At 38.7% G+C, this 18,621-nt stretch overlaps 3 protein-coding genes across 11 annotated transcripts in view; 2 read left to right on the top strand and 1 right to left on the bottom strand.

Annotated features, from left to right (window-relative positions):
• Positions 1-1,125: 1,125 nt before the first annotated feature.
• Positions 1,126-9,449, top strand: LOC148063726 (mitochondrial adenyl nucleotide antiporter SLC25A24-like). Its single transcript, XM_087811175.1, has 10 exons — positions 1,126-1,448; positions 1,548-1,674; positions 1,759-1,846; positions 1,907-2,018; positions 4,288-4,446; positions 4,526-4,678; positions 5,867-5,974; positions 6,038-6,205; positions 6,272-6,422; positions 7,630-9,449. The coding sequence occupies exons 1-10, from the start codon at positions 1,269-1,271 to the stop codon at positions 7,809-7,811; spliced, it is 1,428 nt and encodes a 475-aa protein (XP_087667301.1). The 5' UTR covers positions 1,126-1,268; the 3' UTR covers positions 7,812-9,449.
• Positions 9,450-10,219: 770 nt separating this feature from the next.
• prkab2 (protein kinase, AMP-activated, beta 2 non-catalytic subunit) lies at positions 10,220-13,804 on the top strand. The gene is made up of 8 exons (XM_087811438.1): positions 10,220-10,258; positions 11,104-11,280; positions 11,362-11,519; positions 11,872-11,965; positions 12,107-12,221; positions 12,581-12,714; positions 12,790-12,858; positions 12,918-13,804. Exons 2-8 carry the CDS (start codon positions 11,122-11,124, stop codon positions 12,993-12,995), a joined length of 807 nt encoding a protein of 268 aa, XP_087667564.1. The 5' UTR covers positions 10,220-10,258; positions 11,104-11,121; the 3' UTR covers positions 12,996-13,804.
• A 1,125-nt stretch (positions 13,805-14,929) lies between these two features.
• LOC148063724 (myomegalin-like) overlaps positions 14,930-18,621 on the bottom strand; it is a 41,902-nt gene continuing 38,210 nt past the window's right edge. For 7 of the 9 annotated variants that reach the window (XM_087811960.1, XM_087811962.1, XM_087811954.1 and 4 more), the window contains 4 exons: positions 18,473-18,611; positions 18,353-18,399; positions 18,146-18,200; positions 14,930-16,542 (listed from right to left, as the gene is read on the bottom strand). In XM_087811960.1, the coding sequence (XP_087668086.1) occupies positions 16,424-16,542; positions 18,146-18,200; positions 18,353-18,399; positions 18,473-18,611 (360 nt within the window). In that variant the 3' untranslated portion in view covers positions 14,930-16,423. The remainder of the gene's footprint in view (positions 16,543-18,145; positions 18,201-18,352; positions 18,400-18,472; positions 18,612-18,621) is intronic. The other 2 variants (XM_087811957.1, XM_087811958.1) reach the window with 2 other exon arrangements.

Genomic DNA, 18,621 nt, shown 5'->3' with positions numbered 1-18,621 from the left:
AAAATGTTGGATAGCTTTTAAATTTTCTATTTATTTAACACTCCTTAGTTTTAATATTATTTATACTAGGAGCAGGTAAATAGATTGAATATGAACAGGAAACTTTAACATGTTATATTTAGAGATTAACTAGTAACAAATACAAATGTTTCATAAACATTTATACATGGTACATCTGTTTTTTTTTTTTTTTTTAATATTACATTAAGGTAATACTTCTACCTTGGCATATTGAATTTGCCTCAAAGTTTTCCAAAAAGTTTCCGTGTAAGATTTAATAAATCCAGGTCATGGTTATCTAAGAGGTTCCCAAGTGAGGCAACTGGACGAAGTTGAGATTTGGAAAGAAATTTCAACTGAACTGAAGAAGCCTCTTGCATAAGAGTTGAAACGTCTTCCCAAAACGTTAGAACCCCACTTAAGAACCCCCTTGGAGTTTTTCAACAAAGTTATCTCTTTTCTTTTTTCTGCAAACTTACATGCCACTTTTCTAGTTTACATTCTGTTCTTGTCCTCCATCCATCCATTCATCTCTTTATGTTTTGATCTTTGACAGAAAACAAAGCTTGCAGAGAGGTCAAATACATACAATAACATCTACACATAGGTAAGATTCCAACACATACCACCTCCCACACATGCATCATTTTCACTCGCTCAACCACAGGCTAAGATTCAGGGAATAAAAGTTTGCATTGAATGGATTTACAACTGGGTTTGGCTGGGCGACTTCAGAACTCTTCAATAAAAAGATCAATAAATATAACAATAAAGGCATTGATAAAGTCCCTCTTGCACAACCGACGCTTGACGAACCCACACCCCTTTGTCTTACTGTGAAACAATGCACCCTGGCGGCGAAAATAAGTACTTCATCCTCCTGGGAAACCCTACCCCGTGAGTTTCGACTGACACGTACGTGTAGATTGAAAGATAACATTCCTGCGAGCACACAACAAAACACATATGGGTTACATTTGTTACAAACGCAACACTGTTCGCACTAAATTATTTTATGATTTATATCCCTGCGGTTGCTTTTATTCTGCAGAAATAAAGCAGCAAAAGCAGCTCTGCAGTCTCGTAGCTCCGCCCACCGCCGCTGCAGTTCCTCAACTCGTCCGAGTTCACGCTCAAAACACTGTTTTCTACAGGACGTGGCTCGTGCTTGGAGCTAGTAGGTATTTGTTTTAAATCAACCTCGGGATGGATTAAGCTTTTGGATATTTTTGATATTTGGTGAATCGCTGCGTCAACCGAACCGCACCATGTATCAGGCGATACGGAGGCTGTTCCTGTCGGAGGCTCGCTGCTGGGATGCCGACAGTGGGAAGACATACCAGGATCTATTCGAAAAACTCGACACGAATAACGATGGGAAGGTGGATGTGGCAGAGTTGCGGGCCGGACTCAAGAAGATGGGGATATTCCGTCAGGGTGCAGCGCAGGTATAAAGGGGGTCATGTGGGGTTCCTTTTTGCAGGAGTTTTTTTCCTTTTTACGTTTTGTGTGACCCTCAAACTTCTCCTGTATCTCCCAAAAAACAGAAAATCGTCATGTCTGGTGACCAAAACAAAGACGGCACCCTGGACTTCGAAGAGTTCACCAAATATCTGAAGGAGCACGAGAAGAAGCTGAGACTCACGTTCAAGAGTCTGGACAGGAACAACGATGGTAGGAACACTTGTCCTTTTTTTTGTTGCCATATTTGGTCAAAAGCCTAACCCTTGGCTTCTCTTTCTAACTCAACATCATCAGGGCGCATCGATGCATCAGAGATCCAGGAGTCTCTTGAAGAACTGGGCATGAACATCAGCAAAGAGGATGCCCAGAAGATCCTCCAGAGGTATCACCCCGTGATGCAGACACGTGCTTCGATGTGTGACTAAACTATTCTCTGCGACAGCATGGACGTCGACGGCACCATGGTGGTGGACTGGAACGAGTGGAGAGAACACTTCCTTCTATATCCGGGTCACAACTTGGAGGAGATCATTCGCTTCTGGAAACATTCCTCGGTAGGTGCTTTGAATGAAGTCAAACTTGCCTCGATCACAACCGGCGCTCGCACAGTCTGTTGGGATTTGTATATTCGGATTCGGGAGTCAAAATGATCATCGGCAGCTCACCTGCCAACTACTTGAAAAGCTCACTAGGATGTCGAAAAGGATGACAGGAACATAGAAGTGGGAACACCCATGTTTATCTTCACAAGGAGACCTTATATTCTGTGACCTTCACAAGCTGCCTTGAACCAAAAGAAAGAAGGAATTAAGAAAACAAGCCACGATGTGATTAGAAAACTCAAATATTTCCAAAAAATTGGCAGAATTTTTAAATGTTGTTATTTATTCATCACTCCTTAGTGTAAATAATTATGGAACTAGGTGTAGAACATGTAGATAATACATATAATATAAAAAAGGAACTTTAAAATGTATATTTAGAGATACACTTGTAATTAATAAAAACATTTGTAATGATGACTGTCTGAATTAGATGTTGCTTCAGCAAAGTTTATTAATAAAGTATGATAAGTAATCGTATCTTGTTTCATTAATATATTTCAAATTATATTGTCCGGTCAAAGTCAAGGTGATCCAGAAGCCCAAAAACAAATGTAATTGTTTTATCCCTTGTGTTGCTTTTGGGTCAAGATGAACGACCTCCACCACTGCATATGTATTTCTAGAAGGTCGTTGCTCTTGACCCAGAAACAACACAAGTGATACCTTAAACAAATTTGTTTTCAGGTCTTCGGGTCACCTTGACCCAGAGATGACACAAGTGAGAGTCCGGTGATCGCTGAGGACAAGAAGGTGCCACGAAAAGAGACGCCTTATTGAAGATGATCTTAGTTAGTGAAGCATCATGGCTGATCATTGTAGTTTAAGCTTGTCTTCCTGTCATCGATCGTCTAGCATGTGTCTCGTGTTATCATCTACTAATCCTGCACAGATTAAAGATAAATAATAGGAAAGAGGATGAAGGCGGCGTGCTCGGTTGCGTCAGTGCCGCTCGTCGTGCCAAACAAGTGGATTTAAGCTGATTTGTTAGGTATTTCCTCTCCAGCAGGACTGTCGGGTCCAGATAATGTTGTGGGATTCTATCTGTGAGTGTTTATTTTGAAAATAGGCGGCTTCTGATGTCAGGCACGTCCTTCCTGGAAGCACAGTATGAAGTTTAAGGGCTTTTCTTTGAGTAGTTGACAGTTGTAATACAGTTTGTGGCTGATTGTCTGTAACTTTGTTATTATGGAGACATTATAGCTGAAAACAGTTAACAGCAGCATGTTGTTTCTTAGTGAGGTTATCAACAGAAATTCTTGATCCTTAGCCAAGTAGCTTTTCACCAGTGGACTGTTGATCAAAACAATCTGCTATAACTTTGTTAGACAGCTAAACTTGAATCAATGCGAAAATTGCATATAAAGTTAAAAAAATAAATCAAATAAAACAAATTATTTGGAATAAATTAAACGGCAAGAAAATAGTACAAATAGCTCGTCCAAAAATAACAAATAAAATATAAATGTCTTATTGTTTTTCAGATGCATTGATACATGGCAAGATTGTCTTGTACATTAATATATTGCATTAACGCAGTCAAATTGAAAATGTTACCATAATGTGAGTCAAGGACAACCCTCTAGTTATTTTAAATGGCTTGGAAACGCTTTAGGTCCACGTCTTAGTATCAAAATTTAAGAAACTACATAGGTATACACGTCTATATCGTAGCTGCAGACACAAACATTATCTTAAGTTTTGCTGTATTTTACCAGCAGATTATCGACCTCAACCAGAAAAGCACTAAGAGAGCGCACACCTCCTCCAAGAGCCTCATTTTCACATATCATTATAAATGCAGCGTGTACAATAAAATCATTAAAACAACATTAATTAACAATATCTAAGTATGTTACAGTACACCACCATTCATAAATATAATTATTTTCCCGTGATAATTGTCTCCTAATGATTTTATTGATAAATTCAGCAAGTGTCAATTGTGCAAGTAATTGCTCAACTCACTGTTTCAACACGGTTAAACCCTGATCATGATGGATGTGATGAAAGAAGAAAACATACTTCCTCTTTTACAAAGGAAGTAATATCTGAATCTCTCAGCTGATACACTGAATTAAGAATTTGCTTTTTGCTGGAAACTGTATATATTTAGATTTTAGAGTTATTTCAAGTAACTTTTTCATGTAAGTGAAACGATTTGCAAAAGTGATTCAGTAGATATGAGACTGACTCGGGCTTTGTGTTATCTGTTCGTTAGGTTCTGGATATTGGAGACAGTCTTGCCATCCCAGATGAATTCACAGAGGAAGAGAAAAGCTCCGGAAGGTTGTGGAAACAACTGGCCGCTGGTGCCGCCGCGGGCGCCGTCTCACGTACGGGGACGGCGCCTCTGGACAGGATGAAAGTCTTAATGCAGGTACCGACATAAAAATCCTTCTTTTATACTATTTCCTGTATTCGTTTAAATGAAACCTGCTGTTTTTTTTGTGTCAAAGGTTCACTCGAGTAAGACCAACAAAATCAGCCTGGCTGGTGGATTCAAGCAGATGGTCAAGGAGGGCGGGATCGCCTCGTTGTGGAGGGGCAACGGAATCAACGTGTTGAAGATCGCACCTGAGACGGCCATCAAGTTCATGGCTTATGAGCAAGTAAGATTAAGAGGTTGACACCGATGCCTTGTTTACACATACTGCAGCCAAGTATACATGGTATACATGGAGTACACATGGTTTTAAAAGTCAATGCATGTGTACTAGCAGGCAATCTACCTGCATCTAGGCAGGAAGGACGTTGAGGAAATGATTTATCAGTCAGGGATCACTCCAGATGTTAGAGAGGTTTTATGCTGTATTCAGGTTTCTGTCATTTACAGTCCAGGCCAAAAGTTTGGACACACCAAACAGACTCATTCAAAGCTTTAAACTGATTGTTTCATGTCATAATATGAATTCTAACAGTTGTCCAATAAGGCTGTTTTAACCTGACCTCTGCACAAAACAACTGATGACCCCAACTCCATCAAAAATTCCACAAAGTAAGTCAGACAAGACACACCTGTGAAGTGAAAACCATGTCAGGTCGACCTCTTGAATTCATCAAGAAAAAGTCTTCAAAACAGTCATTAGAGTACATAATTCCACTTGTATTTATTGATAGTTTTGATGCCCTCAGTGATAATCTGCAAGCTAAATAGTCAAGAGAATAAAGAAAACATGTTGAAGGAAAGGGTGTGTCCAAACTTCTGCTCTGTACTGTAGCTCTGGCAACACTTGGAAATTATGATTTCATAAAGCTCTATCTAGTGTGTTTTCTATTCATGTAAACCTGTCAAATTATTATAATATTACTGACCTTTCATTGGATACGGACCCCACAGGAGTGGGAGGTGCACAACAAAAAAATAAGGCTACAGCTAATCTTAACCTAAATTATGTTTATTAGATTGTTTTTGTAAGGTAAAACTTTATTGATCCCTCACGGGAAATTGTTTTTTTCCAATAGCCACAGAAAATACAGCAATTTTTCATAAAAAATAAATCAAAATAAAATAAGAACAAGAACATAAAGAGAAAGAACGAACAAAATTAATTGAAATATAAGTTATATATTTTTTTTATACCATCACAAAACCTGCTTATTACTTCACCGTGACATTTAAACATTAGTAGTATTTTCAATGACTGCCTAGTAAACAAATGGATCTTATATAGACTATTAGTATTTTCTCCCTCAAAAGTGTGTTTTTAGGACGAACGAGGATAAAAATAGTCACGGACGAGTCATTTGATCGTAGCTTTAAGGGAGGAATGTCACCGGATCCTTGTTGTGTGTTACAGTACAAGAAGCTGCTGACATCGGAGGGACAAAACATCCCGACACACAAGAGGTTCATGGCTGGATCTATGGCCGGAGCCACGGCTCAGACGGCCATCTACCCCATGGAGGTATCACCCACGCCGCCTGAACTCATCGCCGATCCACTCTAAATGATCATCATCCTGGTTTAGGTTCTGAAGACCCGATTGACACTGAGGAAAACCGGCCAGTACTCGGGAATGTTTGATTGTGCCAAGACGATCCTGAGGAAAGAGGGCGTGAAAGCGTTCTACAAGGGTTACATTCCTAACTTAATAGGCATTATTCCCTACGCTGGGATAGACCTGGCGGTTTATGAGGTACTTATGAGGCCACTTGTGATCCAGATCAAGTTTTTAAGTATAACCTTTGGATGTTTTCCTCAGAGTCTGAAGAACACGTGGCTGTCGTACCACCCTAAAGACTCCGCCAACCCCGGGGTTCTGGTGCTGCTGGGCTGCGGAACCATCTCCAGCACCTGCGGGCAGCTCGCCAGCTATCCTCTCGCACTAATTCGCACACGGATGCAGGCACAAGGTAAACACCGGCTGACATTTGGTAACATCAAACCAAACATGACCCTAACAGCGTGATGAATATTTATGTAGTGATGATTGAAATATGGAGTGTTGAGACGGTACCATCAACACTTCCGTCAGGAATTACATTCCAGTGACTTCCTCAAATATCTTTGGCTGAATTTATACTGATTTTATATCGCCATGCAAACCACGGGGGAGCAATTCAAGGACCTTGTATACGGTGAAAAGCGAGGAAACACGCTATAATATAAAGTGGAAACTTAGAAGAATATGCACCTCCGTAAATGAGAAAAATAAGCTTATTTGGCTGGAAATTAAGAAAATAAAAGATATTTCTTTATACTTTCCATAGTTGGGAAATTTGAGTCGTCACCGCAGGAAGTTAGAAACAGAAATGAAAGTAATAATAAATGAAAACAATAATGAAAAATATATATATGAGTAAATTTTTACTTTAATTATCAGAAATATTTTTTTAATGTATTAAGTAAAATAATTATGAACTTAAACAAGTTATAGTCGGAGTTGAACAATGTAAAATGTACAAAAAATTAAGTTATAGTTAGAAAAGTAAATACTCAGCTCTATCGTTTTACCTCACATGGGCCACTTAAATACAGTCAAAGGGCCACACCTGGCCCAAGAGCCATAAAATCATTAGTGACCTCCACTGACTCAGAAGTAGCTCTGTCTTGCTTAATCATTAGATAAGATAAAAAAAAGTGTGTCACGATTGGTCTTAGTCACATCATTTAAACCAAGACAATACAAATCTATCTCAAACTCTTTGATCTACATGACAGATATAAAAAAACAGACTCATTCTGAAGTACTAGTGATTGGAACCGGAAGTGGTGTAAGTATGAGCGTGGATTCATGATATTTCTTAACATTTAAGGCTCAAAATGATTACTCAATACATGAACTTATATCATGATTAACTGTTTTAAAAGACATGGCTTATAAGCTTATATCCATGTCATCTGGCAGACTGCCAGTCCAGACAGGTTCCCCCAAAAACACTATTTATGCGGAGCAACAACAATCTTTTCCGATAGTCTTTTTGGATCAAAACTTAACTACAGATAGATCCTAAACGTTCTAAACTAAAAGGGAGTTCTACTAGGTTGTAACTAATTACAAATGGACACGGAATGTTTTACCAACAGCATGTGTTTATTGTGTTTTTTTTCTCCTCACAGCTTCCCTGGATCCATCAGACCAGCCTTCCATGAGATCCCTTATAAGGAATATCTTAGCCAAAGAGGGCTTTTTTGGACTCTACCGGGGCATCCTGCCTAACTTCATGAAAGTCATTCCTGCTGTCAGCATCAGCTATGTAGTTTACGAGTACATGAAGGGCGGTTTGGGAATCGCAAAATGATCCTGACAGGGATCATCGACTGATACTTCGCTGAACAAATAATGGAAGTGAAGGAACCAACTGTGGGTTCTCAGCAGCCAAAGCATGAATAATTTAGACTGAAGACGTGACTCGGCTTGTGTAGACACCAAAGGGATACTGAATATCAATATAAGTACACAATGGAAAGCCAATGACCACCACTTAAATAGACATTCAATCGACACATTACTTTCAAATCCCCTGACAACATTACATTACTTTTTACCATTGAGGAAATGATTTATCTTTAATGACAGATCAACACAGAAAACAAACAAATTCTACAGCCTATCTGTATACTCCAGGTACTACGGTTTCCTCCAAGAGTCCAAAAACATACAGAGGTTGGTTGAGAGTCTCTGTGTCTCCCGTGACAGGGTGTCAGTCGCCTATTGCCTGAATAGCTGGGACAGGCTCAAGCCCCCCCCCACGGCCCAGAATAGGGAATCAGGGGCAGATAATAAATAATGTTACAAATGGTTATTACTGGTAACTGTAGTGTGTTTAACCATTTAGAGGATTAATTGCACTCAAGGTTATTAAAAATAATTGCGAAATTAATTAGTTTTTAGAAACCTTGCACACGCCCACATCACTGGTAAAAGCCTAGAAAAGTACAAGAAATATAATTACCATACAACTACATATGGCCAAAGCCATCATCGTTTTTTAAAAGAACAATCAAGAACCATTTATAATTCATTCAGTTATTATTCCTATAATCCACTGCAACATTTTTAGGTGGAGTTTAAATGCAGTGTGTATGGAACCGTATTAAACCATTATAAACGGTGGAGGGTTATATTGTTTAGCAAATGTAAAGGTTTTTAAATTAGTATCTAACTGAATTCAAGGACTCACGAATGACGAGAAAACATTCCCTCTATTTTGTGACACATTTTTCGGTGGTGGTCTAACTTTTGGCTGTTATCCATAGCTCTGGTGTCTTATATTAGCTAAACCTTTTAGGAATTTATGTCTCGCAAAGTACAGAGATGACTTTTTAATTCCACTGAAACTAATGGTGCTGTTGTTCACTCTCAGAGACACTGGATGAATATGTTTGCATGACTATGTGGTTAACACTGTGTTTATCTAAATAACGTGCCTTGCAGCCATCAAATGTGATGTGTATATATACATATATATATATATACGTTTGTTCTGTACTCTGTGTTATTTATTCATTTGAAAGGTAGTTTATTCTATGCAAATCAGGTAGCATTTTAAGGAAACTATCTAAAATGACTATTTACAAGTTGATACCTGGAAAGAAAACGACGGCTTTTACTCCAAAACCACCTTCCTCATCTACTCTTACATCAAATAATCTGTGTGTTAAATTGAGTGAAAACACTACTGTTTTGACTTGAACATAGGAAACCAAACGGTGTACTTTTATTTTCTTGAATTGTAAGTTATTTTCTTTGACTATTCATTTAAAATAATCTAATATACTGATGTATTGGCCAGAACATTTCACATTTACATAACCATGTGTATTTTTGGACAATACATGCTTCAATATTCCTCCAACACATAATGTCAGAAAAGGATACTCTTGTCATTATGGTGGAATCATTAAGGAACGAAATAAAGGTTTCTTTTTTTTCTGAATATGTGTGATGATGATTATTACCTATTACCAAGTAGCTTGTAGCTAGCTAGAAAGAACAAAATTGACGATTGAAGATATTCGCCGTGACTTGCTAATGGGGTCCCTGGCTGGCTGGCCCTGACACGATGAAGTTGGAGAATCTCTGATTCTGACCTGCTCTAGTAGAAGAACTCACATTTCTCCGATACTTAAAACTCTTCACTGGCTTCCAGTTTCTTTCAGGATCAACTTTAACATTTTGGTTCGTACTTTCAGATCTATTCATGGTCAGGCTCCTCCTTACATCACTGATCTGATCCAGCCTTACACCCAAGCTCAGGCTCTGAGGTCTGTGGATCAGAATCTACTGATGGTTCCACGCACACGGTTCAGGACCAGAGGAGAGAAATCCTTCCAGGCTGTTGCTCCTAAGCTTTGGAACGATCTTCCTCTCTCTTTGCGCTTGATGGATCTACTGACTCCTTCAAGAAACATCTTAAGACACTTTCATTTGTTCAGGCTTTTCCTTGATTTTCTGGAACTCCTGTTGTGTTATCAGTTTTATCTTGATCTTTAGAGTATATACTTTATTGAATATTGTTTTGATTGTTTAAGCGCTTTGTGACCCTGGTCTGGAAAAGCGCTATATAAATAAATATTACTTACTTGCTTACTTACTTACTAATACAACATCTTGACCTTCGCGGCTCCTGTAGAAACGCGCTACGCTACTTTTGTCCTACTCGCCCTCCGTAGTATCTGCTCTCCAGAGTTGTTGTGGAGGAGGAGGACCTCCGAGACGAACTTACTCCAACACCGACTGTCAGTGGTAAAGATCCTGCGTGTCGTCGTTGAAAAATCCATATAAGTCGAACCTATGTATTGTTGTTATCGATGTTTGTTTTGACAAAGTCGCTAGTTAGCAATTAGCAACTCGCTAGCTGTCTGGGCTATAAATATTCTACTGTCGCAGCAACAGCAGAGTAAACAAGGTTTGATTGATGGTGAAATACTTTGGAGAAGTCGTAACTTTGGTTTGGTTTAATATTTGCTTTCGAGTTAAGGGTTTGCACGTTAAACGGGGACAGTATAAATGAAGATTTTTGCTATTCTTGGGGAAAATAAAATGACTCATTTGTACCCATAATAATGACAAAGATAAGAGTTTGTTAATAGTTTTTTCAAATCCTTGTTACATCTCTAGTTAACTGTGTTTTTAAGAGACTAAACCTAATATCTTTAGTTGCTTATTTGAACAAAAAGAAAAATCTCATAATAGTAATGTTTGGTGCAGATTTTAGTATTAGTAACATCAAACCAAACATGAGTACAGTAGGTATTTACAACTTACAGTATGAGAAATGTTGGTTGAAAATAGTTGATTTTTTGGAACTCCTGTTGTGTTATCAGTTTTATCTCGACCTTTAAAATATATACTTTATTGAATATTGTTTTGATTGTTTAAGCGCTTTGTGACCCTGGTCTGGAAAAGTGCTATATAAATAAAAATTACTTACTTACTTACTTACTTAATATGTTTTTTAGTCAATTATACTGTGTGTTAAATCTTCCCTTCAAACAGCAGTGATATTTACAGACCTTAGGTTGACACATTAGTGCGTCTAATATAGACAAGACGAGTACAGTCTGTAACACATGATATCGTTACTCCAGTGTAAATAGTAGAGCATCATGGGTAACACCGGCGACCGCATGGCCGCGGAGCGCCACGGCGCCAAGTCTCATCGCTCCGACAGTGGCGGCGCTCACAAGGACCACGAACACAGTCCTAAGATGGTGGACAGCACAGATGACCCCAACGTCTTCAACACCCACGGTCCAGAGTCCAAGGTGCTGAAGTTCTCCACTTTTAATGTATGTTTTGTTTTGTTTTTTACTCCTTTAAAATCCCCTAAAATGTCTTACTTTTAGGTGTTGGAAGAAAAAGAGTTCACGCCTGATCTGGACGACCTGGTGAAGACCGGACCTCAAGCTCGACCCACAGTCATCCGTTGGGGTGGGGGAGGGAGGGAGGTCTACATCGCTGGCTCTTTTAACAACTGGAACAGCAAGATACCTCTTAATAAAAGGTAAAATATTCCTTCTTTTAAACGATGACTTCTTTCTTTAAACCAGGGGGGACAAACTCAATCTCACGATGGGGTCAATATCCTTTTGTAGTCTGTGTTGCGTCAAAGAAGTGTATATTTACTAATGGGAAGTACAATTTTGATGGGTTTTTTTTGCTATTTGATCCATATTTTAACTAAATTCTCTTTATTCCTGGCCTCTTTCACAAAGTGAAGACATAAGCTGTCTCTTATCTTAATTATGGCATCTTTATACAATATCCACATAAAAAAGAATCAACTTTTAAATCAACCATATATAACATTTAATCATTTTACTGATTAATTGATGTTGTTTTTCTTTCATTCACAGCCATAATGACTTTGTTGCTATCTTGGACTTGCCTGAGGGAGAGCACCAGTACAAGTTCTTCGTAGACGGCCAGTGGGTCCACGATCCCTCTGAGGTGCTTCTCCTTTCCTTGTCATCCAGATCAACAGGACAAAAGTTTCCCAGGATGCAGTTGTGTTTTAATTGCAGGTTTTGGTGTTAAAGCAACTCAACTGTTTGCTGTGATAACCCTCTGTGGTGTTTTCCTGTCACGCAGCCAGTCGTCACCAGTCAGCTCGGCACCATCAACAACCTGATCCACGTGAAGAAGTCCGACTTCGAGGTGTTCGACGCCCTGCAGGTGGATTCTCTGGATAGCTCCGACACAATCGGTGAGTCGGTATAAAAATGTTGCGCATAAACACAAAGCATGAGCCAGAATGTTCCAAAGAAACCACTTTTTCATTTATAGAATCCTTTTATTTATCGAGAATAAATGCTATTAATGATTATAACCCCTGACCTTCAAGTAACCTTGAGCCTGATACTGACCTCTGATTGTCATAGACTACATTTGTGTTTGTTTGCATGTAGTCATATTTACACTTAGAACTGTTGCAAGAGCGTGTAAAAGTCACAATCATTGAGGAATTGTAGGGTTGACCATGTTGAGTGTTAGTTTAAGATCTATTTGAACATTGAACTCAGATGCACTTTAAGCACTAATTCTTTTAAATTTGTTTGAACACAGATCTGTCCAGTTCTCCGCCGGGCCCGTACGGACAGGAGCAGTACTCGTTCAGGCCCGAGGAGCATTTCAAGGCCCCGCCCATGCTTCCCCCGCACCTCCTCCAGGTCATCCTGAACAAGGACACCAACGTGTCTGTGAGTCTCGAGACACTTTCTTAAGACACGACAACATCTGATTCTTGTCCTGAGTCCTGTTTGTGCTTTTGACAGTGTGACCCGGCTCTGTTACCCGAGCCGAACCACGTGATGCTGAACCACCTGTACGCTCTTTCTATAAAGGTAAGACGCAGAATCCGGTGACGGACGGGTGATTGACATCTTGTCGTGTGTGTGTGCAGGACGGCGTGATGGTTCTGAGCGCGACTCACCGATACAAGAAGAAATACGTGACTTCTCTGCTGTACAAGCCGATCTAAACCTCAGCCACTGGTGCTTCTTTTTTTCTTCTCATGCCTGGAGACGTCTTGTTCGGACCTCTCGCCCCCTTTAGCCAAACCTTGCACTGAAACAAGTTTACTTGGCAGAGACGCTACCGAGGGCTATGAACGTAGCAATATGTTTGTCGACGAGATTGAAACGCAACTACAGAAAGGGCTGATGACATCACTATGTGTGTGCGTGTGTTGGCTGCACTGTTTTTATATGCATGTCGGTTTCTGAAGTATTTATTTGTGCCGTAGAAGAGTGATGTGACACTTGGTTTTAATATAAAGTTCTATTGTAAGAATCTGATAAAAAGGTTGAATATATGGGAAAATACCTTCAATGGAAGTGCAATAACCTGATGGATCACTGAGTGAAGCTGCAACGACCGCTGAGACAGAAATGCTGGTTCTACAGAGAGAAATAATACAATATATTTGACAAGCGTTTATGAGCAGAAACACTGAGAGCATCATGTGTTTCACACTTGTGTGGAGTTTTTGTGTTAAACTGAATGTCTATATATTTCATGTGATTGACACATCATACGTTAAGCACATTTTCATAAAAGGTTGTGTCTATGGATTTTGGACGCCATTGAACTATGTTTTACAGTACTTGTCGATGTTTGTGCCCTCAAAGGTACTTTTTGAATGTCAAAACTTATGCCATAATGACTCGTCCAAAGATTTCAAGTATTATTTGTGGCGGAAAAAAGTTTCATAAATGTTCTGAAGTGAGTTTCATCTTATTTATCATTATGAGAGATATTGTTTGCTAATAAATACATTTCTATATTGTGTCTTTGGTGTACTATTCTCTGCATAAAAGGTTAAAAACATTTAATTTAAACCAAATTTAAAATTATATTTTTGATTTAATTTTCTTTTTTTTTTTTAGCTTAACGCTAGCATCAGTTAGCTAGCAGCTAGCTAACAAACCGGAAGTAGCGTACTCGAATTTCGGTCTGTTATATACAAAAGTTTTCGTGATAATTTAAAAAAACAACTTATATTTACCTTCTACTTACAATAACTCCCAGCTACTCGGGGCGAGAGACGTGAGACACCTGAAGTTTTCAAGTATTATTTGTGGCAAAAAAAGTTTCATAAATGTTCTGAAGTGAGTTTCATCTTATTTATCATTGAGAGATATTGTTTGCTAATAAATACATTTCTATATTGTGTCTTCGGTGTACTATTCTCTGAATAAAATGTTAAAATCATTTCCTTTAAACCAAATTTAAAATTATGTTTTTGATTTACTTTTCTTTCTTTTTTTTAGCTTAACGCTAGCATCAGTTAGCTAGCAGCTAGCTAACAAACCGGAAGTAGCCTATTCCAATTTCGGTCTGTTATATACAAAAGTTTTCGTGATAATTAAAAAAAAAAACAACAACTTATATTTACCTTCTACTTACAATAACTCCCAGCTACTCGGGGCGAGAGACCTGAGACACCTGAAGTTTCACCAATAAATAACCCCCCGTTTTTGGAACTGAGCCATGGGGTGACGCATGTCTAAATATAATATAATAGATTTTTTTTTAATGTTATAATACATTCTAGTCCTACCATTATACTCTCTTAAGTTTTTTAAATGATATAAAGTCCTTTTCAAATTTGAAAAAAATAAGCATTATTTTTGCAATATTTTCCAATTTCCAGTAAGAGTTCTCGTTGTAAATTTTTTTTTTTAAATTAATAAGTAAGTAATTTTTATTTTCATAGCACTTTTCCAGACCAGGGTCACAAAGCGCTTAAACAATCAAAACAATATTCAATAAAGTATATACTTTAAAGGGCAAGATAAAACTGATAACACCAGGAAATCAAGGAAAAGCCTGAACAAATAAAAACTACCCTCATAAATCTCTTTCTCTATGTATATATGTATTAGGTGTGTTTTGACACGGACACACAAACACATTTTCAACTGTTTTATTCATTTGTCCCCCAAAAAAATCTTCAGTGGATAAACGTTGCCACCACAACACACTCATCAGAAACGGGATCCATACGAGTCCGGTCTCGGCTTCCTAGTTCTTCTTTTAGCAAAACTAAACAGCGACAGTTCAAAAGGCTCTATATACAGACGCGACACACTGTCTTTGAAAACTACGAGCAGTAAGGCTTTGTTCACACAAGGTGCTCACTAGATTCACACTCATTGGCTTTTTTATCGTTGTTGTTGCAGAAGAGGTTTGTCTTAACATTCAACGTTGGATTCTGATTAAAAACTTGGGCTTTTTTGACTTGAAAAGCCATGTTTTGAGCGGGCGATTTCTTCGAAACCCCTGAGAATGAACAAAAGCTCAAGCCGAAGGCAAGCGAAGCAGCTAGCAGAGTAAATGACTCGATAAGAGACACTTGAAGAAAATGGCGACAATCATCGAAAAAACACATTCACTCGAGTGAAAACACTTCAAAAAAAATACAACGATGTGTAACATCAAATTAAAACACTAATATTGCACAGCGACCCCGATGTTCAACGTTTGCAGAAAAAAAAAGCAAATGTTGGATGTTTCAAAATCTCACACATCCATGCACACACACACACACACACACATGGCAGGTTATTTACAGCAAGAATGGCAAATGTACAGCGACAAACTTAAAAACTCACACAATACAACCAGAAGCATCACGAGCCACATGATGGCACGAAGGTTATCATTAGTTTGGTTTTGGTCCAAAAAAGAAAAAAAAAGAATACATTTTTTGTGTTTGTTTCTCAACAATTTAGTGGCAATTATTGGCAAACTTCTGTTTTTTTTCGTGATGGGTTTACAATCTCAGTCATGCAACATTCTCGACACGTTGGATGAACGTTATTGCACATGATCTGTTGAGATGATCAGCAGCTGACGCGAGAGCAGCACGAAGGTCACGCTTTTCTTTAGATATATTGCTTCGCCGTGAACATCTGCTGCATCTCCCAACACTTTTAGGATCTTCATTTCAATTATACTTCTCGATGTTTCCGACTCACAAACGACCTCCCGCGCTCTTACATTCCTCCAGGCTGATACATTTAAGTGTTTTTTTTTTTTTAGTTTTTTGCATTGTACTTGCAACTAGAACAAGTTTGTCTCTGAGTGCCACATATACTGAACACGTGTGCAGATTCCTCTCACAAGCCTTTCGTTCGACCTTCTTCTACTCTCTCTCTTTGAGCTCAGCATCTAAGAGGGTCTCACACCCTCTCGAAAAACCACCCGAAAATCACACCTGTCGATCACCTTTCTTCTGGCACACTGGATAAGGCAAACTGCTGACGGCGTCACTCAGAGACAACGATGGAGGCGGGCGCTAAGGCTAAAAAGGTGCTCTTCAAAAACATGCACGTGGGTGGAGAGAAGTTCCGAGGAGGCTGGTGTGGAGGGTTGTCTTGGCTGTTGGAGGGTCTTTAGAAAAGTCTAGAGCAGACACTGGCTGCTGCGCTTCCTGTTGGCCGGACGAGGAGCGACGCCGTCGTCGGCCTTCAGGACGCCGAGAACAACGGGATGTTCCTGAGCGGCGCCTCCTGGTTTCTCACCTGCACGACACATGTCCGAGTCAGTAACAGAGAACATGAATTAAACGTGTTAGAAGATGAGAGCAGATGCATGTAGAGCTGATGACAACCACGTGAGTTTTCAATGTTGAGGCAGCAGATGCGAGGAAACACTGGGATCGAAGAAGATGTTTAAACACATCGCATTCCTGCATTAAAACGGCTTATTTAAAAGTATTTATTTAAAAGTTTTTAAGCTAAGTTAAGTAAGTAAGTAAGTAATTTTTATTTGTATGGCGCTTTTCTAGACCAGGGTCACAAAGCGCTTAAACAATCAAAACAATACTCAATAAAGTATATATTTTAAAGATCAAGATAATACTGATAACACAACAGGAGTTCCAGAAAATCAAGGAAAAGCCTGAACAAATAAAAACGTCTTAAGATGTTTCTTAAAGGAGTCAGTAGATCCATCAAACACAAAGTTAAGTCATATTCAACCAGTTACTTAAAGGGTTAAATCATTTGTAATTAAATAGAATAGAAGCTGCAAATATGGGAGAGGAAAAGCAGAATGAGGCAAAAGACCTTTAACATTTTTGCTTGTATTAAAGCATGCAGACAATATGTTATACATTCAATTTCTATATTTAGATTTGTACTCTCTAATATGTATGATATCTTTAATTATTTGTTATATTTGCCTGTGTTATTTAAGTTTATTAAAAAAAAAACACAAATAAAACAGTATAAATTCAAATAAAGACTTTTTATTCAAACCGATGATGTGTTTTTTAATTCATCTCATTTCATCATATTATTTGCATTTTTTCCCCAAAATAATTCAGCCCTTTGTGGAAAAATAAATGTTTTTAAAATAGGAATTATGAGATATTAATAAACTGTAAGTTTCCTCTAGTATTAATGAATATTTTAAACCTTGATTGTTTCTAATAGTTAATCAGTATATCTAACTTCAAGACAAAAGCCAAATTAACTTTAGTTAATGTGTCATGTAAAAGTAACACATGAGCTTAAATAATATTAAGAAATATAAAGTATTAAGATGAAAATAATATATTATTATCTTATTATATAATATTAATGTAACTAGCATGTAACAGGCTAATGTTATTTTGGAGAATAAGCGATTTTCCCCCAAACATCAACATAATTCAGACACTGCTATTAAGGACATTCTTATTGTGTATTATTGAGTGTAATTTGTAATAATTCTATTTAAAAAAAACAATCATTTCACAAGGTTTGAACCACTTTAGGCTATGCTGTCACTTTTTTTTCACTTTCATGTCAACACAACAGTGTCCTAATATCAACACAACCTGTGTCACAAAATGCAGTTAACCGTCACACACACTCAAACATATTTAGACATTTTAACAGTTGTTGTTGCAGGTGAAACCGAAGCTGCTGTGACGTGTGCGTGAGCTGAAGAGACTCGGAGAAGGTCAGGCGGTAAAAATAAACAGCGATACACAATATTCGAGGTTGTGTAACGGAGCCGTTAAACTGATTTGTGAAGGTGAGGAAAGCGCCGAGTCGGATGAGAAGAAAAGCCAAGGCGATGGGAAAGTCGAGCGGATCATTGTTTTCACACACTTGCGAGACGATGGCAGACAATTACCGGCGTGAGGAGAGGAAGAGGAGGAGCTAAGAGAGGAAAGTCTCTGCTCGTTCTTCTGGAGGTGGGAGAGACAGATGTGGGACGAAGGAAGACGTGAGAGACAGAAGTGATGGAGTCACAGATTCTTCCATTTGAGACTTATAGAGACACAGTGAGGCAACACTGGACACAAGTCTGGAGGTGTTCTAGATGATTACAAAGACCTACCTCTAGATTTGTCCGGGCTTTCTTCAGCACGTCTCGAGTCCTGGACACTGTGAGGAGGACACCGAGGTGAAGCTTTGAAATCCACTCGCTCAGGTCTACGTTCAAACGTGAGTCACTCACGCTGGCTGACGATGAAGTGCTCCATGTTCTCCTTGGTGCGGCTGGTGCTCCTCAGCCTTTGGATCGTCCCTTTGAGAACTTCTTCCTGCTCTGACATCCGCAGCTTCAGCGACAGGACCTCTTCTTGAAGACCCTGCTCCTTTGTGGAG

This window comes from Callionymus lyra, chromosome 16 (assembly GCF_982586985.1).
Source record: "Callionymus lyra chromosome 16, fCalLyr1.hap1.1, whole genome shotgun sequence".
Taxonomy (NCBI): domain Eukaryota; kingdom Metazoa; phylum Chordata; class Actinopteri; order Syngnathiformes; family Callionymidae; genus Callionymus; species Callionymus lyra.
Note: the sequence above shows the minus strand (reverse complement) of the source record. Positions and strands in the feature narration are given on the sequence as shown.

Bases quoted from the DNA above. Each gene is read 5' to 3' on its own strand.
- LOC148063726 (XM_087811175.1), top strand. From the start codon at position 1,269: ATGTATCAGGCGATACGGAGGCTGTTCCTGTCGGAGGCTCGCTGCTGG. The intron at 4,447-4,525 runs GTACCGACATAA...TTTGTGTCAAAG, and splicing joins GGATGAAAGTCTTAATGCAG to GTTCACTCGAGTAAGACCAA. The intron at 6,206-6,271 runs GTACTTATGAGG...TGTTTTCCTCAG, and splicing joins TAGACCTGGCGGTTTATGAG to AGTCTGAAGAACACGTGGCT.
- prkab2 (XM_087811438.1), top strand. From the start codon at position 11,122: ATGGGTAACACCGGCGACCGCATGGCCGCGGAGCGCCACGGCGCCAAG. The intron at 11,520-11,871 runs GTAAAATATTCC...TTTCATTCACAG, and splicing joins AAGATACCTCTTAATAAAAG to CCATAATGACTTTGTTGCTA. The intron at 12,715-12,789 runs GTGAGTCTCGAG...TGCTTTTGACAG, and splicing joins ACAAGGACACCAACGTGTCT to TGTGACCCGGCTCTGTTACC.